This window comes from Solanum lycopersicum, chromosome 5 (genome assembly GCF_036512215.1).
Source record: "Solanum lycopersicum chromosome 5, SLM_r2.1".
Taxonomy (NCBI): Eukaryota; Viridiplantae; Streptophyta; class Magnoliopsida; order Solanales; family Solanaceae; genus Solanum; species Solanum lycopersicum.
In genome coordinates, this window is record NC_090804.1 from 12915342 (window position 1) to 12942061 (window position 26720).

The 26720-nt window shown below is 37.7% G+C and overlaps 1 protein-coding gene and 1 long non-coding RNA gene across 2 annotated transcripts in view; both read left to right on the plus strand.

The window, feature by feature from the left end:
- LOC138348525 (uncharacterized) overlaps window positions 1–19775 on the plus strand; it is a 29058-nt gene extending 9283 nt beyond the window's left edge. Inside the window, exon 2 of the long non-coding RNA XR_011221177.1 lies at window positions 19510–19775. This is a non-coding gene — a long non-coding RNA (uncharacterized lncRNA). The remainder of the gene's footprint in view (window positions 1–19509) is intronic.
- Window positions 19776–25879: 6104 nt separating this feature from the next.
- On the plus strand, window positions 25880–26437 carry LOC138348657 (uncharacterized). Its single transcript, XM_069298221.1, has one exon. It carries the CDS (start codon window positions 25880–25882, stop codon window positions 26435–26437), a length of 558 nt encoding a protein of 185 aa, XP_069154322.1.
- Window positions 26438–26720: the final 283 nt, after the last annotated feature.

The window sequence follows — 26720 nt, forward strand, 5'->3', positions numbered from 1 at the left end:
AACTCTTTCCTAGTGTTTTACATGTAAAGCGGCAAGTTATGTATCTCTAAATCCTTGGTCCAGCATCTAGAGAATTTCACCCCGTACCTTGGTCCGGGTACGTATTTTCAAGCTACTAACCCTTACTTTTACCTCATATTTGATATCACAATCGATTTGTGGCTTAGTTATTACTTTGTACCAATCGACACTAGCCTAGTAGATAGTATCACACTTAATCTATGTTGATAATTCTTTTCCTATTCCTACCTCCTTGGTCCGGTAAGTAGAAACAAGGTGAGTTCTAACATGTACACTCGTTAAAAAGATTTCTAAGCGAAAGAATTATCAATACATACAAAAACACTATTTAAAAGTTGCTTAATTGCTAGGAATACTTTGTTAATTACCCATGGTTCCCACAACCCTAGTTGTGGATTTAGTTACCCATGCTAGCAAGATCACAATTCATAATATTGAACAAAAAAGTTATGAACTTACTTAAAAATACAAAGAAACCTAGAAATTCAACTTGGAATTGCAAGAAAATAGCTTTAAACCATATTCAGAAATCAATTAACTGCCCAAAGTTTGCAACCAACAATCTCCAACACAAAATAGAATAATAATAATAGTAGTTAACCCAAAAATGAGGTTTTAATCCCCTATTTATGGAAAACATAGTCCTAAAGAAAAAGGAATTGAAAAAAGGAAAGTTTTGTCCAGAAATGCGACTTCAATCGACGACCTCATTGAATCGACGATCCATCGATTGCCTCCGTTAGTCCATACTTTGAATTATTTTTCTTCACCGGGTAACACCTTCTCTAAATCAAACAGCGGACCAGGAGTATAGTCCGTCGATCCACCTACGGATTGTCGGTTCTCCTCCGTCATTCCACACTTAGAATCTTGAAAAATATGGTATTGGAACCTTCTCTAAACCAATCGACGGTTCACTAGTATGGAACGTCGATTAATCGACGGACTATCATTTGTCCTCGTAGTTCCACGCATGGTAAAATTTCATGATATTCTCCTTTAGCCTGAACTGCCCATCGACACCACCTACAGTCCGTCGATGAGACGACGGACCATCGATGGTCCTTGTAGGTCTCAATCTGCACTTTTTCCAAGCTGCCTTATGCGTTTTCAACCTGGACATCTTTCATAGAAAATAAGACACAAAAATTGTTTAAACTGCTACAAAAAGTCTCTACACATACAATTCTTAAGCAAAATGTATTGAAAACACCGTGTGACCATGGTACATCACCTGTGCTTAGAAAATGGAACCATACCCAAAGAGTGATTTATTATTTGGATCATTATCCATAAGAAGTTGGCAACAACATATTGACTAACTACATGGGGTCTGATTGTACCTACATGTGTGTTAATCTAGAGCGATGAAGAATCTACTGATCACTTATTTGGGTAATGCCTATTCTCCATATGTATGTGGAACATATTACTTTTGTGGATCCAACAAGCCTTTCCAGTTTCAGATTGAAATTTGTTTCTACAATGGAGTATTTAACATGGAAAAGAGAATTCATATCAATCTCAAATATTTAAAATTATTTTGACGTTGCGTATTAAAAGGAATAATATAGTATTTGTGAACAAGAGTAGACGTGTGGAAAGTATGGCCAATGAACTAGTCTACATAACTAGTGTTAGATCCCAACCTATCATTAGAAATATTTTTCTTAGATATGATAAGTACTGAGAAATAGAGATATGTTAGAGCTGTAATACATTGGGATCCATCTAAGAACCAAGCATGATATGTTGGCAGCTTGAATTGTAATATTTTTCTACTGGTAATTAAATACAATTGTTAGGTACCAAAAAAATATATATTATAACCGATACGCAAGTATGTGAAAGATGAAGATTTTGAAGAAAGTCGTGATCAGTCATTTCACAATTATAATAATTGAAGTAGTAAAAGCATATCTTTGAAATTATTATAAAATAACAATGAAAAAAAATAGTAATGAAAAATCCTAAAATTGGGGAGAAACAACAATGAATAATAGATAAGTACTTGTGAAACTTAAAATTGTTAAGAAGGGAGTGGCGTTTGAGGGTGGGATGGGGCTGGGGGATTGTAATACCTTATAATTAAATAAGGGAATACTTTTTTTTAAAAAAAATAGGTTAAGTAAGTAATTTTCCTTGAAAAAAAAAAAGAAAATAAAAAGAAGATGAAAAATCATGGGCTTAGCCCAATAGTTACGTGAAAATACAAATATAAATTTAGGGCTGGGAAATCTGCCTTTCTATAAGCAAAAATCAAACACACACACAAAAAAAAAACTTATCCGATAAAGATAACGAATAAAAGGAGGAAGAGCGACGAAGGGAGGGTATACACAGAAGAGAATTTATCGAGTTCAAGGTAAATCTTCTTGTTCCATGGTTGTTTTGCCAAGATTTTCTGTAGACTAGATATATGTCTTTGTTCATGAATTAGCCTTAACAAGAAATAACTCGAGATTGATAAGATATGATTATAGATTTATTGAAGGAAGCTTTACAGATGGTTCCAGTGACGAGTTTGGTAATTCAACACGAGTATTATGAGTAGTAATCTTACCATGATTTGAGTTTTATAGCTTTTATAATTTATACATGGTTTATAAAGTGATTGATTTACCAAAATATTTTGAACTTGCATATGAGACAATTATTTTACTTGATATGATACCGAAATAGTTATTCGAGATGAACTCATCTTTATAAGATATAACTATTAATACTTGAAATATGATTAGAGTTATCAAAAGAGTTCAATTTTTTTTGAGAAATAGTATTTTGACATATATTTTGAACAAAATTTTATACACTATGACTAATAAGAAATTGAATGTCTTATATCGTTTTGAAATGTTTCTTCTGATTACAAAGAAAAGTATAAATAAGAGTATACCTTGATGAATTTCATAGCTAACGACGGGTTCATTAGACCTGGTGCACCTAGTTACACATTATCGATAAAGCCATTGCTAGTGGGAATGTAGAACTAGCATACTGTTATCGATATCCCTCGAGTAGTTATCTACTTGTCATGATTGAGGAGCACCCCTAGATGTAACCGACACCTTCATCCTCAAATAGTCCTTAGACAAGCCCTTATCATACTTCATTGCATTTCATAGGTAAATGAAAACACGAAAAAATTAAAACTTTACATATGAATTTAACATTTACTTCTCATATATCAAAAATAGTCTACAATGGTCTCACACAAACCTTCTAATATAAGAATGCAAGATTTGGGACATAGCCCTTACAATATTACAAAATGTATCAGAACATAGTCTTTACAAGATTGGAAATAGAACAAAGTCTTTAAACTAATCAAATAACATGAGCTAGAAAGGTAGGGTTCGTCCTCAGACTTGAGGATTCACCAACTGGGAAATCTATCCAAGCTTCTTGAAATTTGGCCTTGAAACTCTACAATGGCTCGAACCTACATAATTGTAGAATAGAGATAATATCGGTTAGTACAAACCACATATACTAAGTATGAATATATGCAAGTAAACCAATTGAAAATATGCACAAAAGGGCATTTTAGTTAAAATCAAGCTAAGTTACTTTTAAAGTTTTCATGCACATTCCAAGAATATAGTCATGTCCATAACATAATCACAACAAGACATTTTCATATTACATGTTCAAGAGAAACAATATAATAAAAACATAAGCAGTATTTCATCAATACATCATAATACCTATACCTATGATCCCAATTCAAGTCAACTAGTGCAATGTCTATGTGGAGCCCCACAACTCCATATAAACTGAGTAAACTAAGAAAGAGACTATAATCATTGCCTTTTCATCATATGACATCATTAGTCAACCTCATACATAACAATTTAGAGCAACAACATGAATATCAAGTGAAACTAACTTCATATGAGAACAATGTTATATCGAATCAACATTATGCATTTGATTCATAACATATGTATATAAATAAACCACCATAGGACTTATCCCCTCAAGATCCACATGTGAAATGCATAGGTAAAGTCCCATTCCCTTACTTGTAACAGTAAACCTCTCAAGTCATCTTAGTTATTATGCATCCTTTTACCTACATTCATTCATTTTACTTTCGAAAAACTCTGCCATAACTGACATGAAATCATTTGAGCTAAAATTTGAATCCGGTGTCAAGCCCTCACACCGAAAAGAGGGCATGGTACTTATGAATGTATGACATATACATCATAATAATGTCTATGTGGATCCACTTGCTAGGTTTCCTATGGGGGCACATAGTTAAGGAACTAAGAGGTTGTTACTAGAACCCTCTTTATGCTAATTAGCATTGTAGTTTCCACCTCATGAGAGACATAGTGTGAACCTCCCTTCCTCTGTGAAGGAACACCTCCCATTGTCAAGTTCACTCGGTGCTAAGGTAAATTCCCTTTATAAAGAACCTTTAAGTGTTTCTTAAACATTAGTTCATAAGATAGGCCCTAAGGGATTAAACCCTTATATACCATGTTCATGGCTCATATGTTATATGATGAGAATGTCCTTTCATCAAAACAAACATCACGTGAGATCATTGCTTCATAACATAGTCATAAGATGTACATGAGAATTACCTCCAATTCCATAGAGTCACACACCTATTATCATCATATCACAATTCAGCACATTCATAACCTGATCATACCTTCTTAACTTCATCATTAATATTTTAATTAATTAACATTACCAAAGATAAACCAACAGTAACATAATAACAATACTAGTTCATAACCTTGGAGGTCTTACCAATGACCTCCACGAAATCCATTCAATACCCTATTTCAAATCAATGATATACACATATTCACCCTCAACCTATTATCCTCATCATACAACAACCAATTATATAAGGACACCCTTAATTTCATCATCCCTAGCCATCAATTTACATACTCCAAAAGTTCGGGTTAAGGAAAAGAGACATACATGGATTCTTCAAGAAATATATAAAAACCCATCAATTAAGCATCAATATGAAATTTAACACTCCAAAGAAATAATTAATCATCATAATTTGTCAACAATTTGAGTTTTAGAAGAAAACCAAATTGTAAAGAAAACCCTTGGATTTGTGATTTTTGAAATAATCTTTGAATGGACCTCTTGGGGAAGAATCCTAAGAGTGAAAGTATACATACCTTAGGAAGACTTATCCACGAAATTGAGTAAGGAACTTAGATATTGGGTCTTCTTCTTGAATCTTCAATGTGTCTTCAATATAGGTTGAGGTAGAGGAGAATTTAGACAGAAGTGGAGTAATTGGGTTTCAATTTGGGATTTAGTTTTGAAGTGGGAATTGAGTGATAAATGACCTAAAATCAATATATAGGAAACCTCCAAATTACACCTCACTAAATTGGACTTTTAAAATAAAAGTCCAACTTGACCTTGACTTAGAGAGCCTGTCCAGCCTTCACGCCCACTTCGCAAGCCGTGAAGATCTCAACGACTCGAGGTGGTGCTAATGAATTGTGGGCAATAAGCTCACCCAACGTGCCGACCAGAGTATTCTAAGTACTCTTCCCGACCACCTCTCCTTTCCCGTGAACTTGTATAATGGCTCGTCAAGTGGCTCGTGGTGCCTTGGGCAGTAGCCCCTCCAAAACACTCCATTTTCCAAAATATCTAAGGCAAGACCACGACCAAGCCTCCCTTCCATCAAGTGCACCACGAGTCGTGAAGTGACTCGTGGTGCCTTGGAAAGTAGCTAGTACAAGATGACACCTTTTTTCCATGGACAAGGCATCTTCACGAGCCCCCTACTTGCCCGTCGTCATGAACTTGAGCCATGGTCATGCTCGTGAAGGTTGATGCAGTAGCCTCCCTTTTGGGGAAGCGTTGGCCTTTGGCTTTGGCTTGCCCCTCAAGGGTGGGCACTCCTCACTTAGGCTTGATCCTTAGGCCACATCTTAGGAACCTATGTACACTCCCATAATCTTCTCATGGTCAACCCCCTTAGACACCCCCTTTTAAACCATCATATCACGATTAGCACCACACTAGTTTAGGTTACTAGTTCACCGGACGTCATGGTCGTTTTTAATTTTTTATTAACCTATATTCCCAAAATAAGTTAACTAACATATAGGAACTCTAAAATCTTTATAACCCTTGAAAATTCATTGAGCTACTCATGGATCCCTAGCTTAAGTCATTGAATTAACTAGGTGTAACACTAGTGATATGAATATTTAATTCCTTTATGAGAAGTGAACTTTTATTGGTTAATTCCTAAAGAGAATATCACATGAGTTACATGATTCAACCTTGGAAACCTCCCAGTTATAATATCATGCCCCAAGGATGCACATGGACGTGGACATGTGACCTAGGATCACGAGTGACCCCATGCTAACTCTGCTGGCTTGTCATAAGTATACTATGATAATTTAAATAAGATAATTATGTGTGCAAGATAAATAATAAGATAAACTCAGATGAAACAATGGAGAATACCATACTATTTGAATATGTGAAAACTGATACTTTAAACAACAACTAAAAAGTCAAACTCTAACTCTATAGCTAAATCTAACTATGTATTAGATAAGCCTTTAAACTAATTAGAAGTGGCATATGATTCAACTAAATCTAGAAAACAAGGGAAAATAATGATGTCACTTGTTCTCAAAGAGTGAGGACTCACCACTGTAGCTGTTGAACTAATGATCAAGAACCGATCTATACGTGATCGGAAAGATGAGAACCTGGACCTACATCATGAGATGATGTAGCGCAGAGTATGTGTCAGTACTTGAAAGGTCATGAGCATACAAGCTAGAGTAAATATGAATCGTAACATAGTTGAATTGAGAAATAAGACAATAATATGACTTGAACAGGATAAGACCACCGAATATGTATTAATAATATGGTCAATGCAATAGAGTCTGACTAAACTATAGTAGCTATCAATTACTGACATAAAACTACGTGAGCTAAATATGAAGTCTGATGTATACACACCCATTAAAAGGACCCAATATACCTTTCCAAAAGTATAGAGATATGACTAGCGTTATCACTAATATGATGTCCACAGAGAGAAATTAGAACCTACGGGGCACGCAGCTGTGGGACTTATGGGTTATGACCCTAGTTCAACTCGGTGGTAAGATACTCCCAATTGATTATGTAAATAAGCAATATTATGATTAAAATATTGTAATACTGGTTAGCTCAAAATATGAACACACAAACTGAGAATGCAACAATTGTACTGATAATGTGACATTGGTAAACTAGAGCACCTATATATATATATTTTAATTAACTAACCTAGCATGTGCAATTCATGAAACAAAATAACTACATAACCAGGGTTTTAAATTTCATGCAAAGAACTAAGCAACAACATTTCAATCTAACTAGAATGATACTAACAGCTGAAACTCAATAATTTCTAATGTGAACCGTAGGTCTACATAATATCAAGGGAATCAAGAAACTAACTGAAATATAGGGACTTAGTGGGCTAAAGGAACCCTTTAGTGAAATCCCACATGCGTGGTGACAAAGTTTATAGAGAAATCTTTCGATTTTGGAGCTAGAATGGATGAAACCTTGTTGCATTCTTGGAAGGGTTTGGGTTGACTCTTTTCTTCTGTTTTGTTCTAGGTTTGATAACGTTTTGATAAATAAAGGTTTTGGGTAGGTATGACTAAGTTATTAGACTTATTTTGAGTAAAAAGATTTTATTTAGGCAAAAAATGACGAAGTTTAAGTGCCTAATATTTATGGAAAAGGACCAAAATGACTCTTACTTAATTCTGACAAAGCCCATTCACAAAGGGAACGACGGTCCATTGTTTGACCTATAGGCCGTCGGTTTGGTCAATCGGTCAAGTCTGTACGGTAGGGCATCACTAAAACAAACATAACTTTTTACTCTGAGATAAGGTTTTAGTGAAGCCGGTGGCATTGTAAAATTGATTCAATTATATGTCATATCATAGGTCATATGTCACCTAATTCCTTTTGTGTTAAGAGTAATGACCATTTTAAGTTGATTTGATTAGTTCCTTATAACTGGCTATTGACCTTTACCAATGGTCCATAAGTCTAACTATGGGTTGTACTTATCGATCGTGGGTTGGATCTGAGACTATTAAGTGCCCAATGTTTGGGTACATTTTTAGTGACTTTTCCCCTCCTTGACATTACCACTAGGTTTCCTTCCTCATTTCATTCCCTCTTGATACCCTATTTTTAGTCTTTTTTCTTCTTTGCTTTGCTCCCTTATTGGATGTGACTTTCACTTATTTTTGATCTTGTTCTCTTAAAATTATTTTATTCCATTTTCTTTTATTTTTGAATCAATTGATAATTTCACTAAATCACGTCTTTTGTTTACTTAAGGTTTTCTTTTCAACATCCAACTCTTTTCAACCCATTTTTTGGGTCGTCACTCATAATAGCCACCATCAACTCATGGTTGGTCTATGAGTCGAGGTACACAATACCCGAAGTTAGATCAGGGCCAGGATTAGGTCACTTACTACATTAGCCACCCTCAAATTGGGCTTTTGGCCTATGTCAAGGTGCACATGTCCAAGGATAAATCCTGGGAAGGTGAGTTAGTGGATAAAAAAATTCGGTCTATTAGAGGCTCATCATATTTGGATCAAAAGGGACAATTCTTTTAGTTGGTTACCTTTTTTTGGGCTAGATATGGCTATTTCGAACAAGGGCCTATGGTCACTTTCTAGATTCTAACAGAAATTCCCTTTGCAAGACTAATTGGGAGAGTTCTAGTCAGGTACAAACTGTTGAACATTCAATATCCTCATACTCTCTAAGCACATCATTACACCATCAGATTATCAGCTTTCCAGTTTAGGTGTTAGTTGAAGGTCAAGTAGTGGGTGCCTATTTATGTCATGCTTAGAGCCAACAAATTAAACTTATTTTAACCAATACATGCAAGCACTATCCAGGATGGGGTATCATTTTTTCAGCTATCATGCTTCATTTTTCATGCTTTTATACTTTTACAAACTACGACATTCCGATTCAACAGAAAATTAAACAGTCTCTTGGGGAAACAGAACACAGGCAAGAAAACCCAAAAGAGGATTGCGAGTTGGGTTACTCAGAATTCACGCTACCACTCACTTTTCATTTACCCCAGCCGCACAAAAATAACATACAATTTTCCCCAATGCAATAAATATATAGGAATATGGTGGTAGGTGAAGCAAACCTGTTGCGCATAGCGCTGAAGAACTATCAACATATGGGTGGGTCCGATTTTCTGAAACCCACTGGATCATCAACTGGAACATTCTCAGTAATGCCCACATCGACATCTCCATCATTAGTAGTGCTTCTCTAACCAGTTTCACGTACCCAACTTGATGCCCAGTAGCCATATCTAGCGCTCTCCTCTAATATAGCTCCTTATCTATCAAGGAAGCCCACCTAGCCTGCTCCAGCTCTTTTCTCTCTCTCTTTTTTGCATGGGCCTCATCATCGGCCTCAGTGATCTGGATAGAGTGGTGCCTCTTGGTCCGCTCATGCTTCTCAATCGGTGGATCAGCATAGACATTGAACAAAGCATCAAGCACCGAGTCGTTTGTAAATTTAGAGGAAGTAGTCTCTGGCCAAGTCACCCTATCTCTAAAATGGCATTTACACTGTCTCGTATGCTGACCAACTCAATCCGAATATCAGTGAGGTCAGTGGTGGGAGATGGCCATGCTAAAACCTATAGCTCAAAGGTATCTAGGCGGTAATCTGTAGCTCGGCCTGCATGGACACCCGCTTCTCAATGCTATCCTCAACCTCATGAATGGATTTCTTTATCCAAGTCTGCATGTGGTGGAGTAGGGTGGCAATCTAGGCCTCTAACTTCTTGACCAGAGCTAGAGGGACCACTGCGGCAGATGGGGGCGTCGATCAGGATGAGCTGCGGGCTCTGCTGGCTGCATTCGAAGAAGAAGCCGGAGATGATCATGCTATGGTGCATCAGGGTCAGTCCCTTGGGCTCTCCCAACAGTGTCTACCAAGTTATCGTGCAATAGATGCATCTTAATCCCGGGGCCTCTTTGTGGCACTACTACATTGGCCTCATCCTTGATGAGGCCTATATCAACTGTCCCCACCAGACAAAGGATAGTATCACAGTTCCATATTGTCACGCTGGCATCCCTACACAGCTGGAAAATGAGAAATGCGAAGGTGTAAGTGGTAGAGGTCATGAAGGCACTCTCATTAATCACCGCTATAAGTACCCGTGCGAAGTCTATATCCAGTCCCCTACCAGATCAGGTAACACTAACGCCCTATCTCATGTAACTATATTATTAGCTAGTAAGGGTGATAACGAGTGGCTGACCAGCAACCAGAAGAACCTGGGTAGAAAAGTAAGGGGCACCTTCCTAATCAGACCGAGGATCTATCACCTAATATTCCCTCTCACCATCGGTCACTAGATATTGAGCCAACCATTTCCTTGTCATCTCACGATGCACAACACTTCGACCAAATTCACCACTCTGTACAACCTGGCACCTGTAGTCAAACTCTATAGTATTGGGAATCCTCTGTGGGCCGTCAGTGGGGGCCGTAAAGGAAATAACATATGGTAGCCTCAGATAGGTCAACCTAACAGCCCAGACTAATGTATAGGTGAGAGGTTCCTATTTGGTAGATCTTGCCCGCCTGTCTAGAAAATCTCTGAGAGTAGATACATAAGAAACATAGAACTCCCAGACTATCTCCTCACTATAGGGGCCTAAATCCCGAGCTATCCAGTCAAATATGTGCGAATTGAACAGCCTGTGCACCTCGGGGACCATGTGTAAATTACCGTGAGGACTCAACGCTCCACTATAACTAGCCAGGTTATCACCCCTTTTCGTTCAATGGTTTCACATCTCTTGCACATGGTATTGACCCTAGACGCACTACCGGTTTGGTTCATCAACAACAGGTGAGAGTCATTAGATCGGGGTGCAGGTGCAGACTTTGAACTGGTAGACTTATAAAATAAGGTTTGCTGGTTTTGGCCCTCCAACCTAGTGTCTCCCTGACAAGGGGAACTGGATACAATTGTCACTTTTGACCAGAGGATTGGGACGATCCTAAAATGGAGACATACTCAGACCCGGATGCTGAGCACCCCTTCTGAAGTAGAGGCAGCCTGAACGGTGAACCAGTCAGCGCGTGCTGCTTATCAGAATGGTAGGCAGTGACTACGCCAAAAGTCACCTTCCACGGGGTACCCCTAGTGACCCTAGCTGCTGCAGCAGGTGTTGTGGAACTTAGTGGAACATAAGTTGTGTCTTGCTTTTTATCGGAATCTATGATCATCTAACGAGATGGGGTAAAAAAAATTGGATTTTCCCCTCTTGGCATAGACAATGCCCTTATTGGGAGCCATCAGTACATGTAGAGTTGTTGTTAGTCTAAACTCAGCATAATTACACACTCGAAAAATAATGGGGTGAAGAAAACTTACAACTCAAAAAAAACATATATGGTTGTAGAGTAAGATCAAAGGGCACTATCGACAGTCCGTCGTCCGACACTTAGAACTTATTCAAGAAAGGAAAGAAAACATACTTTTCTCATGGAAACGACGCTGTGTAGAATGGTTTGTTGATCAATCGACGGACAATAGTAAACTTTCGTCGTTTAACACTAAGATTTATTTTAGAAGTTGGGGAGAACAGATTCTCTGATGGAAATGACGAACGTGCAGAACGGTCAATCGATGGACCGTAGTCCTGTTCCTTTGTTTTAAACTTTAGGCATTTTCAGCATGATTCAATGGACGGACCCCATCGACGGTCCGTAGACGGGGTCTCGTATTGTTGGGTTGAGACAAATTTCAGGCCTTTTATAGGTTCCAACTTTTAGTTCCTTTAGTGACTCCTTTTTACATAATCAAGTTTTAGACATGCATTCTTAACACACTTACGTTGAGTTCGTCACTCTTAGGGTTCCAATTTCATATAATTATTAACCCAATTCAGTCTGAAAAATGAACCCTAAGTCAGAATTTTCCGACAGACAGAGACACCTACTTTTTAGATAGACCTAATAGGCTAACAACCACATTTTATCATTTCGAAGGACAAAACTACACAATTGTTTGCATGCAATTTCAGTTAATTTAGTGCCAAGGTCAAGACCCACTTCCCGATTTCTTTAAACAACTTTGAATGAGAATTTGAAGTTAAGAGAAATCAAAATACCTTCAGTACGGAGTGGTGTGGTTGTGAGATAAACTTTCAAGAAGTAGCCTACGCGCCCAAACTCGATCAGCGGCCGAAAAAGAATGGAGAATAGAGAAATTCGAAGAGATGGCATATTTGGGAAGTAAGAATTTATATTTAAGAGTGATTTGGGCCTTGGACAGAACGACTATGAATGAATAAGGATGGAAATATACGAGAAAAATGGTTATGGAAGAAAATTTCAAAAGAAATGGAAGAGGGGATGAATTTGAACAGTTATGTCTTTTAATATTATCGGCCGGGTCTGGTCGGGTCACAGGAAGATTTTGACCTATGAGACCCCATCGATTGGGACCATCGATCACTTTAATACTTAGAAAAATTGGGAACATACATGGGATCTATGAACACCATCGACGTCCCGTCAATGGAACGACAGTTCATCGATAAGATTTGTAGACCTCTACATTAGACCATTTTCTATAGATTTTTGCTTTTGCTCCCTGCACATGTAGTTCACATTAGGCTATTCATTTTTTGTTTTTGTGGAATCTTTTGTGACACGGACCCTATACTAATCTCTAGCCAACATTAACACACAAACAAAAATGATATATTTAGAAAAAAACAAAACAAAAAGCACGAATATTTCTACAAAGAAAACAAAACCTATTGTTGGCTAAAGGATACAACTTGGGTTACCTCCTAAGACACATTTGATTTAACGTCGCGACACTATGCATCCCCTTGATTACTCAGACTTCATCAAGAACATAGGACTCAACTACTTCATGCACACTCTCCGCATGTCCTAGATAGATCTTTACATTTTTCCCGTTGACTGTGAACTTTGTGCCTTCCTTATTCTCCAACTCAACTGCTCCATGTGGGAACATTTTAGGGATGAGGAATGTACCAATCCACTTGGACTTGAGTTTGGCCAGAAACAAGCGTAGCCTAGAGTTGAATAGCAGCACAAAATCAGCAACTGCAAATTCTCACTTTTCAATCCTTTGGTCGTGATACTTCTTCATCTTCTCTTTGTAAATAGCTGAATTTTATAGGACTTTAGGAAAAATTCATTTAGCTCGTTCAACTAATTTAGTCTTTTTTTTGCCGCTTTTGTCTAATCCAACATTAGATTTTCATTGCCCATATCTCCTTTTGCTCTAGCTTGACCGGAAAGTGATAATCCTTCCCATATACAAGTTGGTACGAAGACATACTTATGGGAGTCTTGTATGCAGTGCGTAGGCCCAAAGAACATTATCAAGCCTCCTTGACAAATTCGTTCTATTAGCGTTCACCGTGTTTGCAAGAATATTCTCGATTTCACGATTGGACTCCTCAACTTGCCGGCTAGTCTGCTGATGGTAATGCGTAGCAACATTATGGCGAATTTCTCTAATAGCCCTTTGAAAAACTTATTAAAGATTTGAGATCTACCATCACTAATAATGGCCCTAGGTGGGCCAAATCTGGAGAAGATGTTCTTTTTCAAGAATGCGGTGAAACTCTTTCCTTCATTTTCTGGAAGCACAATTGCTTCCACCCATTTCAACACATAATCAACCGTCACAAGAAGATACTTCATACCATGAGAACTTACAAATGGGATCATAAAGTCAATCCTCCATACATCAAATCGCTCAATCGCCATAATAAGATTCAAGGGGAGTTCTTGCCTCTTTGAAATTTTTCCATCTCGTTGGCATCAATCACAAGATTTAGGGATATAATAAGCGTCTTGGTGAATGGTTGGCCAATAATACCCACACTACAAGATCTTATGCATAGTGCGCATACCACTATGGTGCCCACCCATAGGCGAGGAGTGATATGCCTCCGAAACACTCAACATCTCGACCTCAGGTACACAACGAGGAATCATCCCATCAGCATAACTACAGCATAAGCAACGCTCATCCCAAAAGAAATTTTTCACATCATGCATAAATCTTTTCCTCTGACAGAAGGTCATGTCTGACGGAACTAAATCACTTTCCAGATAATTCGCAAAATCTGTGAATATGGGATCAAATTTTAAGAAGCGGCCAATACATGTTCATCTGGGAATGCATCTTCAATTTCATCCTTTTCTCCTAATTCAAGCATAGCTTCATCCTGAAATCTAGACAAGTGGTCGGCAACTTGATTCTCAGTCCCCTTTCTCTCTTTTACCTCAAAATCAAACTCTTGAAGCAATAGTACCCATGTGATCAACCTTGGCTTAGCGTCCTTCTTCGCCATTAAGTACCTTCAATGCAGAATGATCGGTGTAGACTATGACTCTCGTTCCATGCAAATAGGAGCAGAATTTCTCGAATGCAAATACTAGTGTAAGAAGTTCCTGTTTAGTTACTGTGTAGTTCTTCTGTGTTTTGTTGAGGGATTTACTCCCCAGTAGATGGGGTGAAGGATTTTATCCCTTCTCTGTCCCAATACCACACCAAGTGCAACCCCACTCGCATCACATACAACTTCAAATGGCTCACTCCAATCTTGTGAAATAATAATGGGTGCGGCACCAACTTCTCTTTGAACTCTCCAAATGCATTTAAATAGGATTCATTAAATCGAACTTACATTCCTTTTCGAGCAGTTTGCACAAAGGGTGTGCAATTTTTGAAAAATTCTTATTAAACCTTCTATAAAATCCAACATGCCTTAGAAAACTTCTCACACCCTTGACAGAGATGGGTGGAGGAAGCTTCTCTATTGCTTCCAATTTAGCTCGATCAACTTCTACCATGTGATGGCCTAACACAATGCCTTGTTTCACCGTAAAGTGACATTTTCCTAATTTAGCACCAAATTATAATCCTCACTCTTTTTGAGCACCTCAGCCAAATTACTCAAACACCGATTAAATGAGTCTCCCACTACAGAAAAATCATCCATGAATACCTCAATAGTGTCCTCCACCAAATCAAAGAATATCGACGTCATACAACGCTGGAAGATTGGTGGTGCATCAATAATCCAAACGGCATCCTCTTGAATGCAAAAGTCCCATAGGGGAAAGTAAAGGTTGTTATTTCTTGATCTTCTAGTGCAATAGATATTTGATTGTAGCCCAAATAGCCATCAAGAAAGCAATACAAACCTTTTCCTACGAGTTTGTCTAACATCTGATCCATGATGGGCATAGGGAAATGGTATCTTTTAGTCCACGTATTAAACTTTCGACAATCCATAAAAACTCTCCATTCGGTCACTGGCCACATAGGAACAAGCTCGTTCCTCTCATTAGGTACCACTGTCATACCATCCCTTTTAGGCATAAAATGACTGCAACATCTAACCACTTGATGATTTTCTTTTTTCACTACCTCTTGCATAGGAGTATTCAACCTTCTTTGGTGCTCAATACTTGGTTTGTGATCAGACATAAGTAGATTTTGTGGAAAACCAATAATGTCCATAATAGTCTAACCAATATCTCGTTTGAACCTCTTCAATGCTTGTTGTCTATTCAAATCTGCTGCAATTATCAGAGGCAAAGTGTCATCTCTACCCAATGGCTCTGACCAATATTTGTTTTGTTTAAGTGCAGCTATCAAATACCCATACTCTTTGATACCATCACTATCAAAATTCATGATAACCGCAGCTAGATCCTTGACACCTAGTCTTTCTTTAATTTGCACCTCATATATAGACTCAACCCTGTAGGATATAACAGATACTGTTTCGAGCTCACCATCTGCTTTATGGACCTACATATATTGAAAGTTTCTTATTTATTGTTCAACCTAAATTTCATATTCCCCTTTTCCATCTCGAATAATGCACACCCAGTTGCGAGGAATGGTCTTCTTAGAATAATTTGGACCTCAAAGTCAACCTCACAGTCAAGAATCATAAAATTTTCTTGAAATTAGAATGACTCCATTTTCACAAGAACATCACAGAGTATACCTATGTGCCTCTTCACAGTTCGATCAGCCATCATTAACCGCATTGTAGTAGGCTTTGGGTTACCCAAGCCTAACTTCTTATAAATGGACAGAGGCATGAGATTTATGCTTGCACCAAGATCACAGAGTGCCTTAGCAAAGTGAAGCAACCCAATCGTACATGGAATAGTGAAGGCACCAGATCTTCTTTCTTCTGCACAAGAGACCTGGTAGCAATAACACTACAATAGTGCATTCTATCATCATCTTCAAACAAAGGGACATTGATGGAAATTTGTTTCTGTAAGATCCCGAAAATGAATTTGGTGAAATAGAGCCTAACACGTTGGTAATAGTTGTATAAGGTCCTAAAGTGGTCTAATATATGGTATTGAGGCAGTGTCTAAGAGTTTAGGTGGATTGGAAATCAAACGTCAAGGGACAACTAAGACGTTCCATGACTAAGTCACCTATGTGCCTCATATGTGGTTCTATGTTTTTATATGTGATTCATGAGGTTATAGAGTCCTTAAATGAGTTATTATAGTGTGTATAGGCAGTGTGTCATGTTTCGTGAAGTTTGGAGGTTAAACGTCCAAGAACGTCCATGACATTTGAAAGGTTTGTCTTGAAACGACCTTGTGTGTCTAGGCATGTTTCGAGTTTTACGTGTTTGTTTTTGGTGAAATTCATGTCATAGGTACTAAACTCGTATACGATAATGTTTGGGTTGCAAACATCCCCAAGGACCATCCAAGGGTCTCTAAGGAAGGACCTAAAGTTAATGCCAAAACTGTCAAAGACAGCCAACTAATGGTTGGCAATCGATGCCAAAGGGCCAGTCGATGCCCCGTTGGTGGGGTATCATCGTTTGAGACTTATAAGTGGGTAGAGAAAGCCCATAAAATGTCTCATTACTAAACCACGGATTAGCAGGACGGTCCGTTGGTCAAGTGACGGACCGTCGATGGGCAACCATCGATCGGAGTCTGTTCCTACGTGTAGTTCACTGTAAGTTGAGGGGTAAACTTGTACTTTCACCCCACTTTCAAATAAGAGTTTTAGCGGTTACTAAAGGGTCTTTTGGATATTTTAAGTGTGTATATAAGTTTTTTACACTTAGAAGAATAATTATTTAATTTTTATTGTAATTATTAATTAACCTAAATTACCTATGAAACAATGAATTTGATGAAACCTAGTTATTGACTAAGTTATGGGTGACTTGATATTGACTTAATGTTTATGAATTCTAGCATAGACTCTTATGAGTTATCTAATAATCTAAGAATTGTAATCAATTTTGATATCTAGGTTGTCTTATATTTATGAATATTTATTGAATTGACCTAGTTTCATTGATTAACATAGTTTGTTTATTGAATTATTGTTCATGGCTATTAGTAAGGGTCTTATGGTATTGAATTGGATGATTTAGCATAGAATTGAGGTGTTGAGGATGGAGTGGTGGTACGCTGCCCTATTTCCTTTATTTTATGATTATTATACTTCAATTATATTGTTATTGGTATGGTCCACTTATGGTGGGGTATTATGTGCTTTATTTGAAATTGATGTGACGTTGTCGGCGTTATTTAGGTAATATGATAATCATGACCTTGTCGGCAAACTACTTGAAGTGTTACGATAATTATGTGAAGTATGCTAATATCTATTTACATGGTAAGTAATGTCAAAGTATATATGTTCTTTTGATGTTATGTAGATGATCATGTTAGACAGTGACTATGGCTTGTGTTTGTGTAGTCATAAGGTTGACGTGTGTTACTCCTACTTGACTATATGAGTCTATGTTGGTCATATGTATGTTGGTACATAATATATAGGATGACTTGAATATTATAAGGGTTGTTTCTATGTGCTGCTAGAATGACATGTATTGTGAGTTAAAGTGAAGTATGTGGAGTCTTTTCTTGTTGACTTGTGTTCCTTGCTTGATGTATGTATGAATCTGCATAGGTGATGTCTTAAATTAGTGTGCTAAAGTGTCTTAGTGTTGAATTTATTAATGATATGTGACTTTAAAAATGTTAAGAGGGTCTTTTATGTGAAGACTTGAACCTAGTGGTCAGGTTATGAATGTTGAAGTCGTAAGCCATAATGGTATCCTTCAAAGTAAAGAAATGATAGACTTAAGGTAATTTGCTGGAATGGCTCAGACTAATCCTTAGGAAAGTCGCCATTGGGAGGTACCCCTAGTGGACCTTTCTTTGGTAGGGTTAATGTGATTGGGTTATGAACTTGATATGGAACCTTTTTATATGAACCTTATGTGTAAATTACTCTATGAGAACAAAGGCTAGGACCGAGTGAGTATGGTAAGGAAAATAGTTCTAGTTAAATACTGAGACTAGATTACAAAGCATGCCCTTCATATTCCTTAACCATGTGCCTACATGGGGTGTGTCTAAGCTCTATCATTGACGAGTAAAACACCCTCATCGGAGTAGGTTAGAACTTCAGATTCCATGACTTTCTATCATGTTCTATGTGATATATTGCCTATTCTAATCATATGGAGTACCTATTAGCACTAGAGAAGTTCTTTGAAGTTTAGCTAGTGGTATGTGACTCTATCTAAACATTACGCAATAGGCTTTGAAGGTGAACGTCCTTTATGTGTTGAATGTCTCCTAAATGAACTAATGAATGTAATGACTTATGTTAAGCGAGAAAGTATGTTAAATGAATAAGTACTTATCTAGAGTAGTTAAGGGTTGTGTAGTTAAGGTGTGAAGGGGGCATATGAATGGTCACTTCGTATCATACCTAGATGAGTCTTAAGAATGACTCTAGTTAGGGAAGATATTAATTGTATTGACATGATCTAAACTTAGAAAGTATGAAGGATTATTTAGGAAGTCTTAAAGAGGGCAATCATGAACGTTATCTTCTTAATTTACTTAAATAAGTCTTTTGATAGCCTTTGGTAAGAAAATGTCATAATATCTATATGTTAATATTGTTGATGTCTTGTAAAGTATGTATATATCTTTTTATAAGTATTCTTGAGGGTCATTTAGTTATGCTTAGGGAGGGTGGTCTCTCTTTGTGTTGCTTAAGTGGGTGTTAGGATAGCTTTTAGTGAGAAGACTACATGCTAGAAAGTGTCTAAAGAAGAAGTAGACAACTTCATTCACTGTACAGTGAGTTGATCTTACTGTTAAGTTAGCTAAAAAATGTGCAGAATTGTTTAAATGTTATCTTATGTGGTTCTAAGTTGTTAAATGTTGTTTTTATGATTATATATGATTTTTAAATGAAAAGATGCATATTTATAATAAATGTCCTTTTCATGATTTTCATGCATCATGACATACTTAGTACATGTGGTTGTACTAATCCATGCTTTTATCTATCTCTAGTTATTGGTAGGTGAGGAGCATTTGGGAAGGAAAACTTGGACCGTAGCATCGTTCAAGAGATGTTGAAGTATGTCCTCAATTGACTCGAAGGCATACATAGATGTCTTTTGTGTTTTTTATTAAAGTATTGTAATACACTGAGTATTTCTATATTAGTACTGTAGATGGGACATGTACCAAAAGTATTCGTGTGTCTTAAGTTTGATGAGTTTGAGACTTAGTATTTCCTATGACTTTATATAAAAGAGTTTTTAAAGATTGTGAAATGTTGTGTATAAAGTTTGAATTCTGCAACTAATTTTCATTATATGTATATGTGATGAATGATATGTAAAGACTTGTACAAGACCTCCGAGAGGTCACGTACGCCAGTTGCGATCCGAGATCACCCAAACTTCTAGGGTGTGGTTTTGGGATGTGATAGTTTCAACATAGTGATAAATCGCCGGTATTTACCATCGTCAGTCTTCTTCACTAATCTCTAAATGAATGGTGGTGGAGGTCTAGATATGGGGACCACTTTCTTAGATACCTCTACTTCTTTCTCCATTTTGTCCACCAACTCCTCACTAGCTTCTACTAACTTTTTGTTCTTTTTCATTTCACCTTTTACTAAAGATGACATAGGTGGATGGATCGTGGTCTTCTTACCCCCTCGAGTAGTGACTGCCATGCAATGCCCATCGTTTTTAGGATTCTAGATAGTATTGCTAGGAAGAGTGCTAGGTTGGCGTTGGTTAAGAGTAGTAGACAACTGAGCCATCTGTAACTCAAGGTGCTTAATCAAATCCACATACGCATCAACTTTTTGTCCAATGTTAACTAGGTCACCTTTCATCTCCTTACATTATCATCACTAGCATCAAACCTCCTCATCATCTTTTGCAGCATATCCTCAACTAGCGCCATACTCCCTCTACCTTCCCTAGGAGTTACTTCCCAGTTTTGAAGGGGAACATAGGGCCCACTCCAGTCATTTCTATTACCATAGTTATTCCAGTTAAAGGTGTTGTCACGGTTGTAGTTCCCATCTTGTATATATCTAACCTCTCGATTGTAGTTACCATTGTTTTGAATTTGGTTTCCTTGACCGTGGCGCCAATTCTCTCTGCTTGGAGCCTTGGGAGTTTGCGCGAAAACCCCCCATCTGATCGTTGACTGCATAGGCATCCTCATCATAATAGTATTCATCTCTCAGTGTTTGTGGTTTAGTCAAATAGTTCACTGTCTTTAACTTCTCTGCACCTCCACTCACATGTTTCAAGACAAACCCAAGCTCAGTACTCATCTGTGCCAACTCTTCACGCATCTCATCTGTTGTTGGATTGTTTGTAGCTTGTACCGTAAAGGTGTTTCTGCTAGTATCCAACATTTCTAGTGTTCTAAGCCTTGTTGTTGCGAGATATCTTCTCCAACTTATCTTCTATGTCAGCATATGTACGTTCTCCCAAGGAGCCACCCTCAATAGTATCGAACACTGCTTTGTTGTCATCTTGATACCTATAGAAGTATTCTTTCAACGAATCATCATCGATGCGGTGATTTGGGATGCCTCTAACGAAAGAAGTAAATTTGTCCCAAGAGGTGCTCACTGACTCTCCCGATAGTGCCAAAAAATTATTCCCCTTATCCTTGGGGTTGAAATTTTTGGACATAGGATAGTACTTTGCTAAGAACACAACTCTCAGCTTTTCCCAAGTATAGATGGAGTTGTAGGGTAGCTCAGTAAAACATATGGTGGCATGTCCTATCAATAAAGAATACACGCGCAACCCAATGACGTTCATATCAAAGTGCGGTCTACCCAAACAACTTTTGCGCACGTACCTTAGTTTAGGGTTATGAGCATGTGGGTCCTCAATGGCTGTCCCAAGAATAAACCCCTCGCAATGAGCATCTGTTTCAAGCTACTCGTCACCACAAATGTGTGCCCAGGTGGCAGGGGGTAAGGCAATAGTTCCATCAGAATCTATAAATTCACATTACCCCTATTGTAATCCTGAAGTAGTGGGGTTGGAGGCTGCATTCTTATTCACATTACCCCTATTATACAACTTATTAGAAACACGAACATGGTTGTGTGCCTCAACTAGTCATGGAGGTTCTTGGATTGCCTCATCACCTTAATTCCTTATATTGGGGTTGGCTGGCATCTCTTGACTCTTCATTCTTCTTAAGGTTCAATTAATTTCAGGATCAAATGAAATTAGTGGTTCTCCTCAGCTCCATGTACTTGAGATACACTAAATCTAGACCTGAAAGAAACAAAAAGAAAAAAAAAAGTAAAATCAGGAAATTGTTGACTAAATCTCAATAATATAACGAAAGTTAATCTAAAAGCTAGATTCCCCGACAACGGCGCCAAAATTTGATATACTCAAATTATACCTCCCTAAAGAAGTATAAGCGGTCGTAATCAAGTAAAGAACCCAACTACTAGGTTGGGGTCGATCCCACGAGGAAAATGGTCTAGACATAACTTCAGTTCATAATTACATCTATTTAGTAAATGTCTTTCCAAAAATAAGTAAATAAAGGGGGGGGGGGGGTTTATGAAACAAGTTTCATAAACAATCTTAGTTAACAAGTAGACGAAAACAAATATTGAGCTTTTATCAAGTTGTGAGAATAACAAGGGTATATGTGTTCCGCAATTGTTCATAACGACGTATTCCTAGCAATAATAACTATTTCCTAGTGTTTTACAAGTGTAGTGACAAGTTATGTATATTTAAATCCTTGGTCCGACATCTAGAGAATTTAACCCCGTACCTTGGTCTGGGTACGTGTGTCTAAACTACTAACCCTTACCTTTACTTCATATTAGAAATCATAATCGATGTATGACTTAGTAACTACTTCACACTAATCGACACTAGCCTATTAAATAATATCACACTAAATCTATGTTGATAATTCTTTTCATATTTCTACCTTCTTGGTCCGACGAGTAGCAACAAGATGAGTTCTAACGCGTGCACAGATATACCGTGGTATCACGGTACTTTCAATGCTTAAGATTGGTGTGTATAAAGCCTTTTTATAGTAATTTTAATATGTTTTTGTCTTTGTTTTGCAGGAAAGTTGCCCAAAACTAAAATGCAGAAGGCTGTGAAGAATCAGTGCATAAGTGACCCACGAAGGCCATCGACGGCACATCGTCCCATCGACGGACAATAGGTGGTGAGAGATCGATTAGAGGTTCAGGAATCTGGAAGCAACTCAGAAAATTCTGACTTAATATGGGGCTACCGAAGGATTGACTGTCCGTCGGTTGATCGATAGACCCTCCTGGCAAAACTTCAATGATCAGAGAATGTCCTAGTATCCAATGTTGAAGAAAAGCTAAGTATGGAACGACGAGAAACATCGACGGTCCGTAGGTGAATCGACGGACCATGTTGTTGGTCCGTCGACTGAATCAGAGAAGATGCAAAGTGAAGGCTGAGAAATATGCTAAGTATGGACCGACAGAGGCAGTCGACGGTTCGTCGTTCTATGGGGGTCATCGATTGAAGTTGCATTTTGGACAAACTTTCCTTATTTGATCTCCTTTTAATTTAGGACTCTATTTTCTTATAAATAGGGTGTAAAACCTCATTTTTAGAGTTGAATCCTTTTACTAATTTAATACTTTTGTTCCTGGAGATTTGTCTTTGTAACTTGGGCATTAATTCAAATTCTCAGATTTGGTTTTTAAGATATTTGTGTGATTTCAAGTTGAATTTCTAGATTTTCTTTGAATTTATCAAAGTAAGTTCATGATTTAATATTTATCAACTATGAATTGTGTTCTTCTAAGCATGGGTAACTAAATCCACAACTAGGGTTATGGGAACCAAAAGTGATTAACAAAATAAACCTAGCTAAATAACAATTTTCGAATAGGTTATTGCATGCATCAAAAACTCTTTTGTTTAGAAGTCTTTTTAACAATTACACGCGTTAGAACTGACCTTATTGCTACTTGTCAGACCAAAGTAGTTTTGTTAATAGTAAGAATTATCGACATAGATTTAGTGGATACTATCTAATAGGCTAGTTTCGATTGGTGCAAATTAATAACTAAGCCACATACATCGTATATGATTCTTAATATGAAGTAAAAATAAGGGTTAATAATTTAGACACACGTATCCGGACAAAGGTACTGGTAAAATTCTCTAAATGACAGACCAAGGATTCAGAGATACATAACTTATCACTTTGCATGCAAAACACTACTGAAGAATCGTTATACCTACGATTATGGCGTTATGAACCTATGGGGAACACTTACACCCTAGTTTCTCTCACAACTTGATAAAAACCAATAATTAACTCTTGCTACTTATTTTTTTTCACAATATTATTATACTTTTGTTTCACAAAACCCCCCTTTTTATTACTAGTTTTCAAAAAGGACTTAACGATAAAGAAGTAATTGTATATTGTAGTTAAGTCTAAACCATTTTCCTCATGAGATCAACCCCAACCTAATAGTTGGGTTCTTTACTTGATACGACCGCTTATACTTCTTTATGGAAATGTAATTTGAGTGTATCAAATTTAGGCGCCGATGTGGGGGAAAGTGGCTTTTAGATTAACTTTAATAACATTATTGAATTTTAGTTAGCAATTTCCTAATTTTATGTTTTTTTGTTTTTGTTTCTCTTAGGTCTAGCTCTAATGTATGACAAGTACACGAAGCCAAGGAGAATCGACACTTACATTTGATCCTGAACTTAACTGGACACTCCGTAGAATGAATGATCAAGAGAATCCCACAAATCTAGGTGATGGGATCAACCGTTAGCTTCCTCCATCAGTTGATGCTCACAACCAATTTATTGTGGAAAACCCTGTTGATGATGCTTTGAGGAGGCAACCTCCAGTCCCACGCCATCATGAGTTCTATAGGGGCAACATTAACATCAATGACTCTGATAAGCACACATTCGTGGTAACTAGTAGCTCGATGCAAATTCTCACCGCCAGAGGTTTATTTTCAGGGATACCATTTGAGGATTCATATGCTCACATCGCTAAACTGAGGCCGGTGTGCAACATTTGTGTAGGGAAAAAAGATTTGGACATGGACGTCATCGGGTTAAGAGTGTTCCCTCTTACACTAACGAGAGAGGCTGCAATATAGTTTACTGAGTTGCCATGTAACTCGATCTATACTTGGGATCAAGTGGCACTACCCGGTCTCTAAAAATCTCAACCACAAAGATAGAGTGAACAACTTTGTGGCATTACTCAGGGAGTCGCTGACTAGATATTGGGATAGATTCACCGCATTTGTGAGAAGTGTCCCAAACCACCGCATTGATGATGAGTCATTGAAAAAGTACTTCTATCGGGGGCAAGTTAAGAATAACAAGGCAATTTTTGATACTATTGCGGGTGATTTTTATGATGAGCATACATATGTAGAGATCGCATAGAAGTTGGAGAAAAACTCTCGCAACAATAAGGCTTGGAGTATTAAGAAGTCAGACACTGGGAGAAACACCTTTGCAGTGCAAGCCACATACAATCCAACCACAAATTAGATTCGTGAAGAGATGGCTCAAATGAGAACTGAGCTTGGGTTGGTATTGAAACATGTCACTGGAGGAGCAGAAAAAGTAATGAGGTGAATTACTTGACTAAACCATCACCGCAGCGGATGAATACTATAATAAAGAGGACTCTTATGTAGTGAATGATTAGACTAGGGTTTTTTGACTGAACGCCCAAGGATCCAATCAGGAGAATTAGCGTCAGGGTCAAGGAAATCAAGTTTACAACTTTGGGAATTACAACAGAGAGGGACATTGTGTTCGAGATGGAAACTACAACTGCGATAACAACTTCAACTGGGTAACTATGGTAACAGAAACGATCAAAGTGTGTCCTATGTTTCCCTCTAAAAATTAGGAAGTTGCTCCTAGGGATAGTGGAGGTAGTATGGTGCGAGTTGGAGATATGTTATATAATATTATGAAGAGGTTTGATGCTAGTGATGAGCACACCAAGGATTTGAGAGGTGATTTAGATAATACCGAGCAAAAGGTGGATGCACATGCAGTCTCAATCAATTATCATTAGTTGAAAATTGCCCAATTGTCTACTACTATGAACCCACGTCAACCGCGTACTCTTCCTAGCAATACCATTCAAAATCCAAAAAATTATGGACATTGCATGATTGTCACTACTCGAGGGGGTAAGCAAACCATTGGAAGATGAGGTGAGAAAATATGAAGAGGTAGTTGAAACTAGTGGTGAATTGGTGGACAAAGTGGTAAAAGAAGCAAAAGTACCCCCAAAAGTGATCCCCATTCCTAGACCACCACCACCATTCCCTTAGAGATTTGTGAAGAAAACTGAGGATGGTAAATGCATGCGTTTTATCATTATGCTGAAACAACTTTTCCTCAATGTCCGTTTGATAGAAGCTTTAGAACAAATGCACGGTTATGCAAAGTTCATGAAGGATATGGTTACAAAAAAGAGATCGGTGAGTTTTGAGGATGATGACCGAATGCAACATTATAGTGCTATTGCTACAAGGTCTCTTGTGCAAAAGAAAGAAGATCTGAGCTCTTCCACTATTTCACGTACCATCGGTTTGTTACACTTTGCTAAAGCACTTTGTGATCATGGTGTTAACATAAATATCATGTCTCTATGCATTTATAACAAATTGAGTTTGGGTGACCCAAAGCCCACTGCGATGCGGTTATTGATGGCTGATCAAATAGTGAAGAGGCCTATTGGGATACTCCAAGATGTGTTTGTGAAGGTGGAGTCATTTATATTTCTGGCCGATTTTGTGATTCTTGACTGTGAGGTGGATTTTGAGGTGCCTATTATTCTTGGGAGGTCGTTCCTTGCTACTGTTCGCGCCTTGGTTGATATGGAAAAAGGGCAAATGAAGTTTAGGTTAAATAATGAATAAGCAACTTGTCATGATCGGAGTCTAGACCCCATACGAGACCGGCATCGTTGACCTCTCAGAGGTCGCAGACAAGCCTACATACGTCATCATTACTTTATCTTTGTCAAATTTAGTGGAAAATTTGAACTTTTTGTTACTTAAAATTCACATAAGACATTCTACTTAAACTCATAAACGTTCACAATCAACCATCTAATATTAAGACCATCAAATGAAAGAAATAGTTTCATACTACATTTAAGGTATACTTTCCAAAATGGCACCAATACAATGTCCGACAAAA

What these genes read in the sequence shown, in the direction of transcription:
- LOC138348657 (XM_069298221.1), top strand. Translation starts at nt 25,880, where the DNA reads ATGCGTTTTATCATTATGCTGAAACAACTTTTCCTCAATGTCCGTTTG.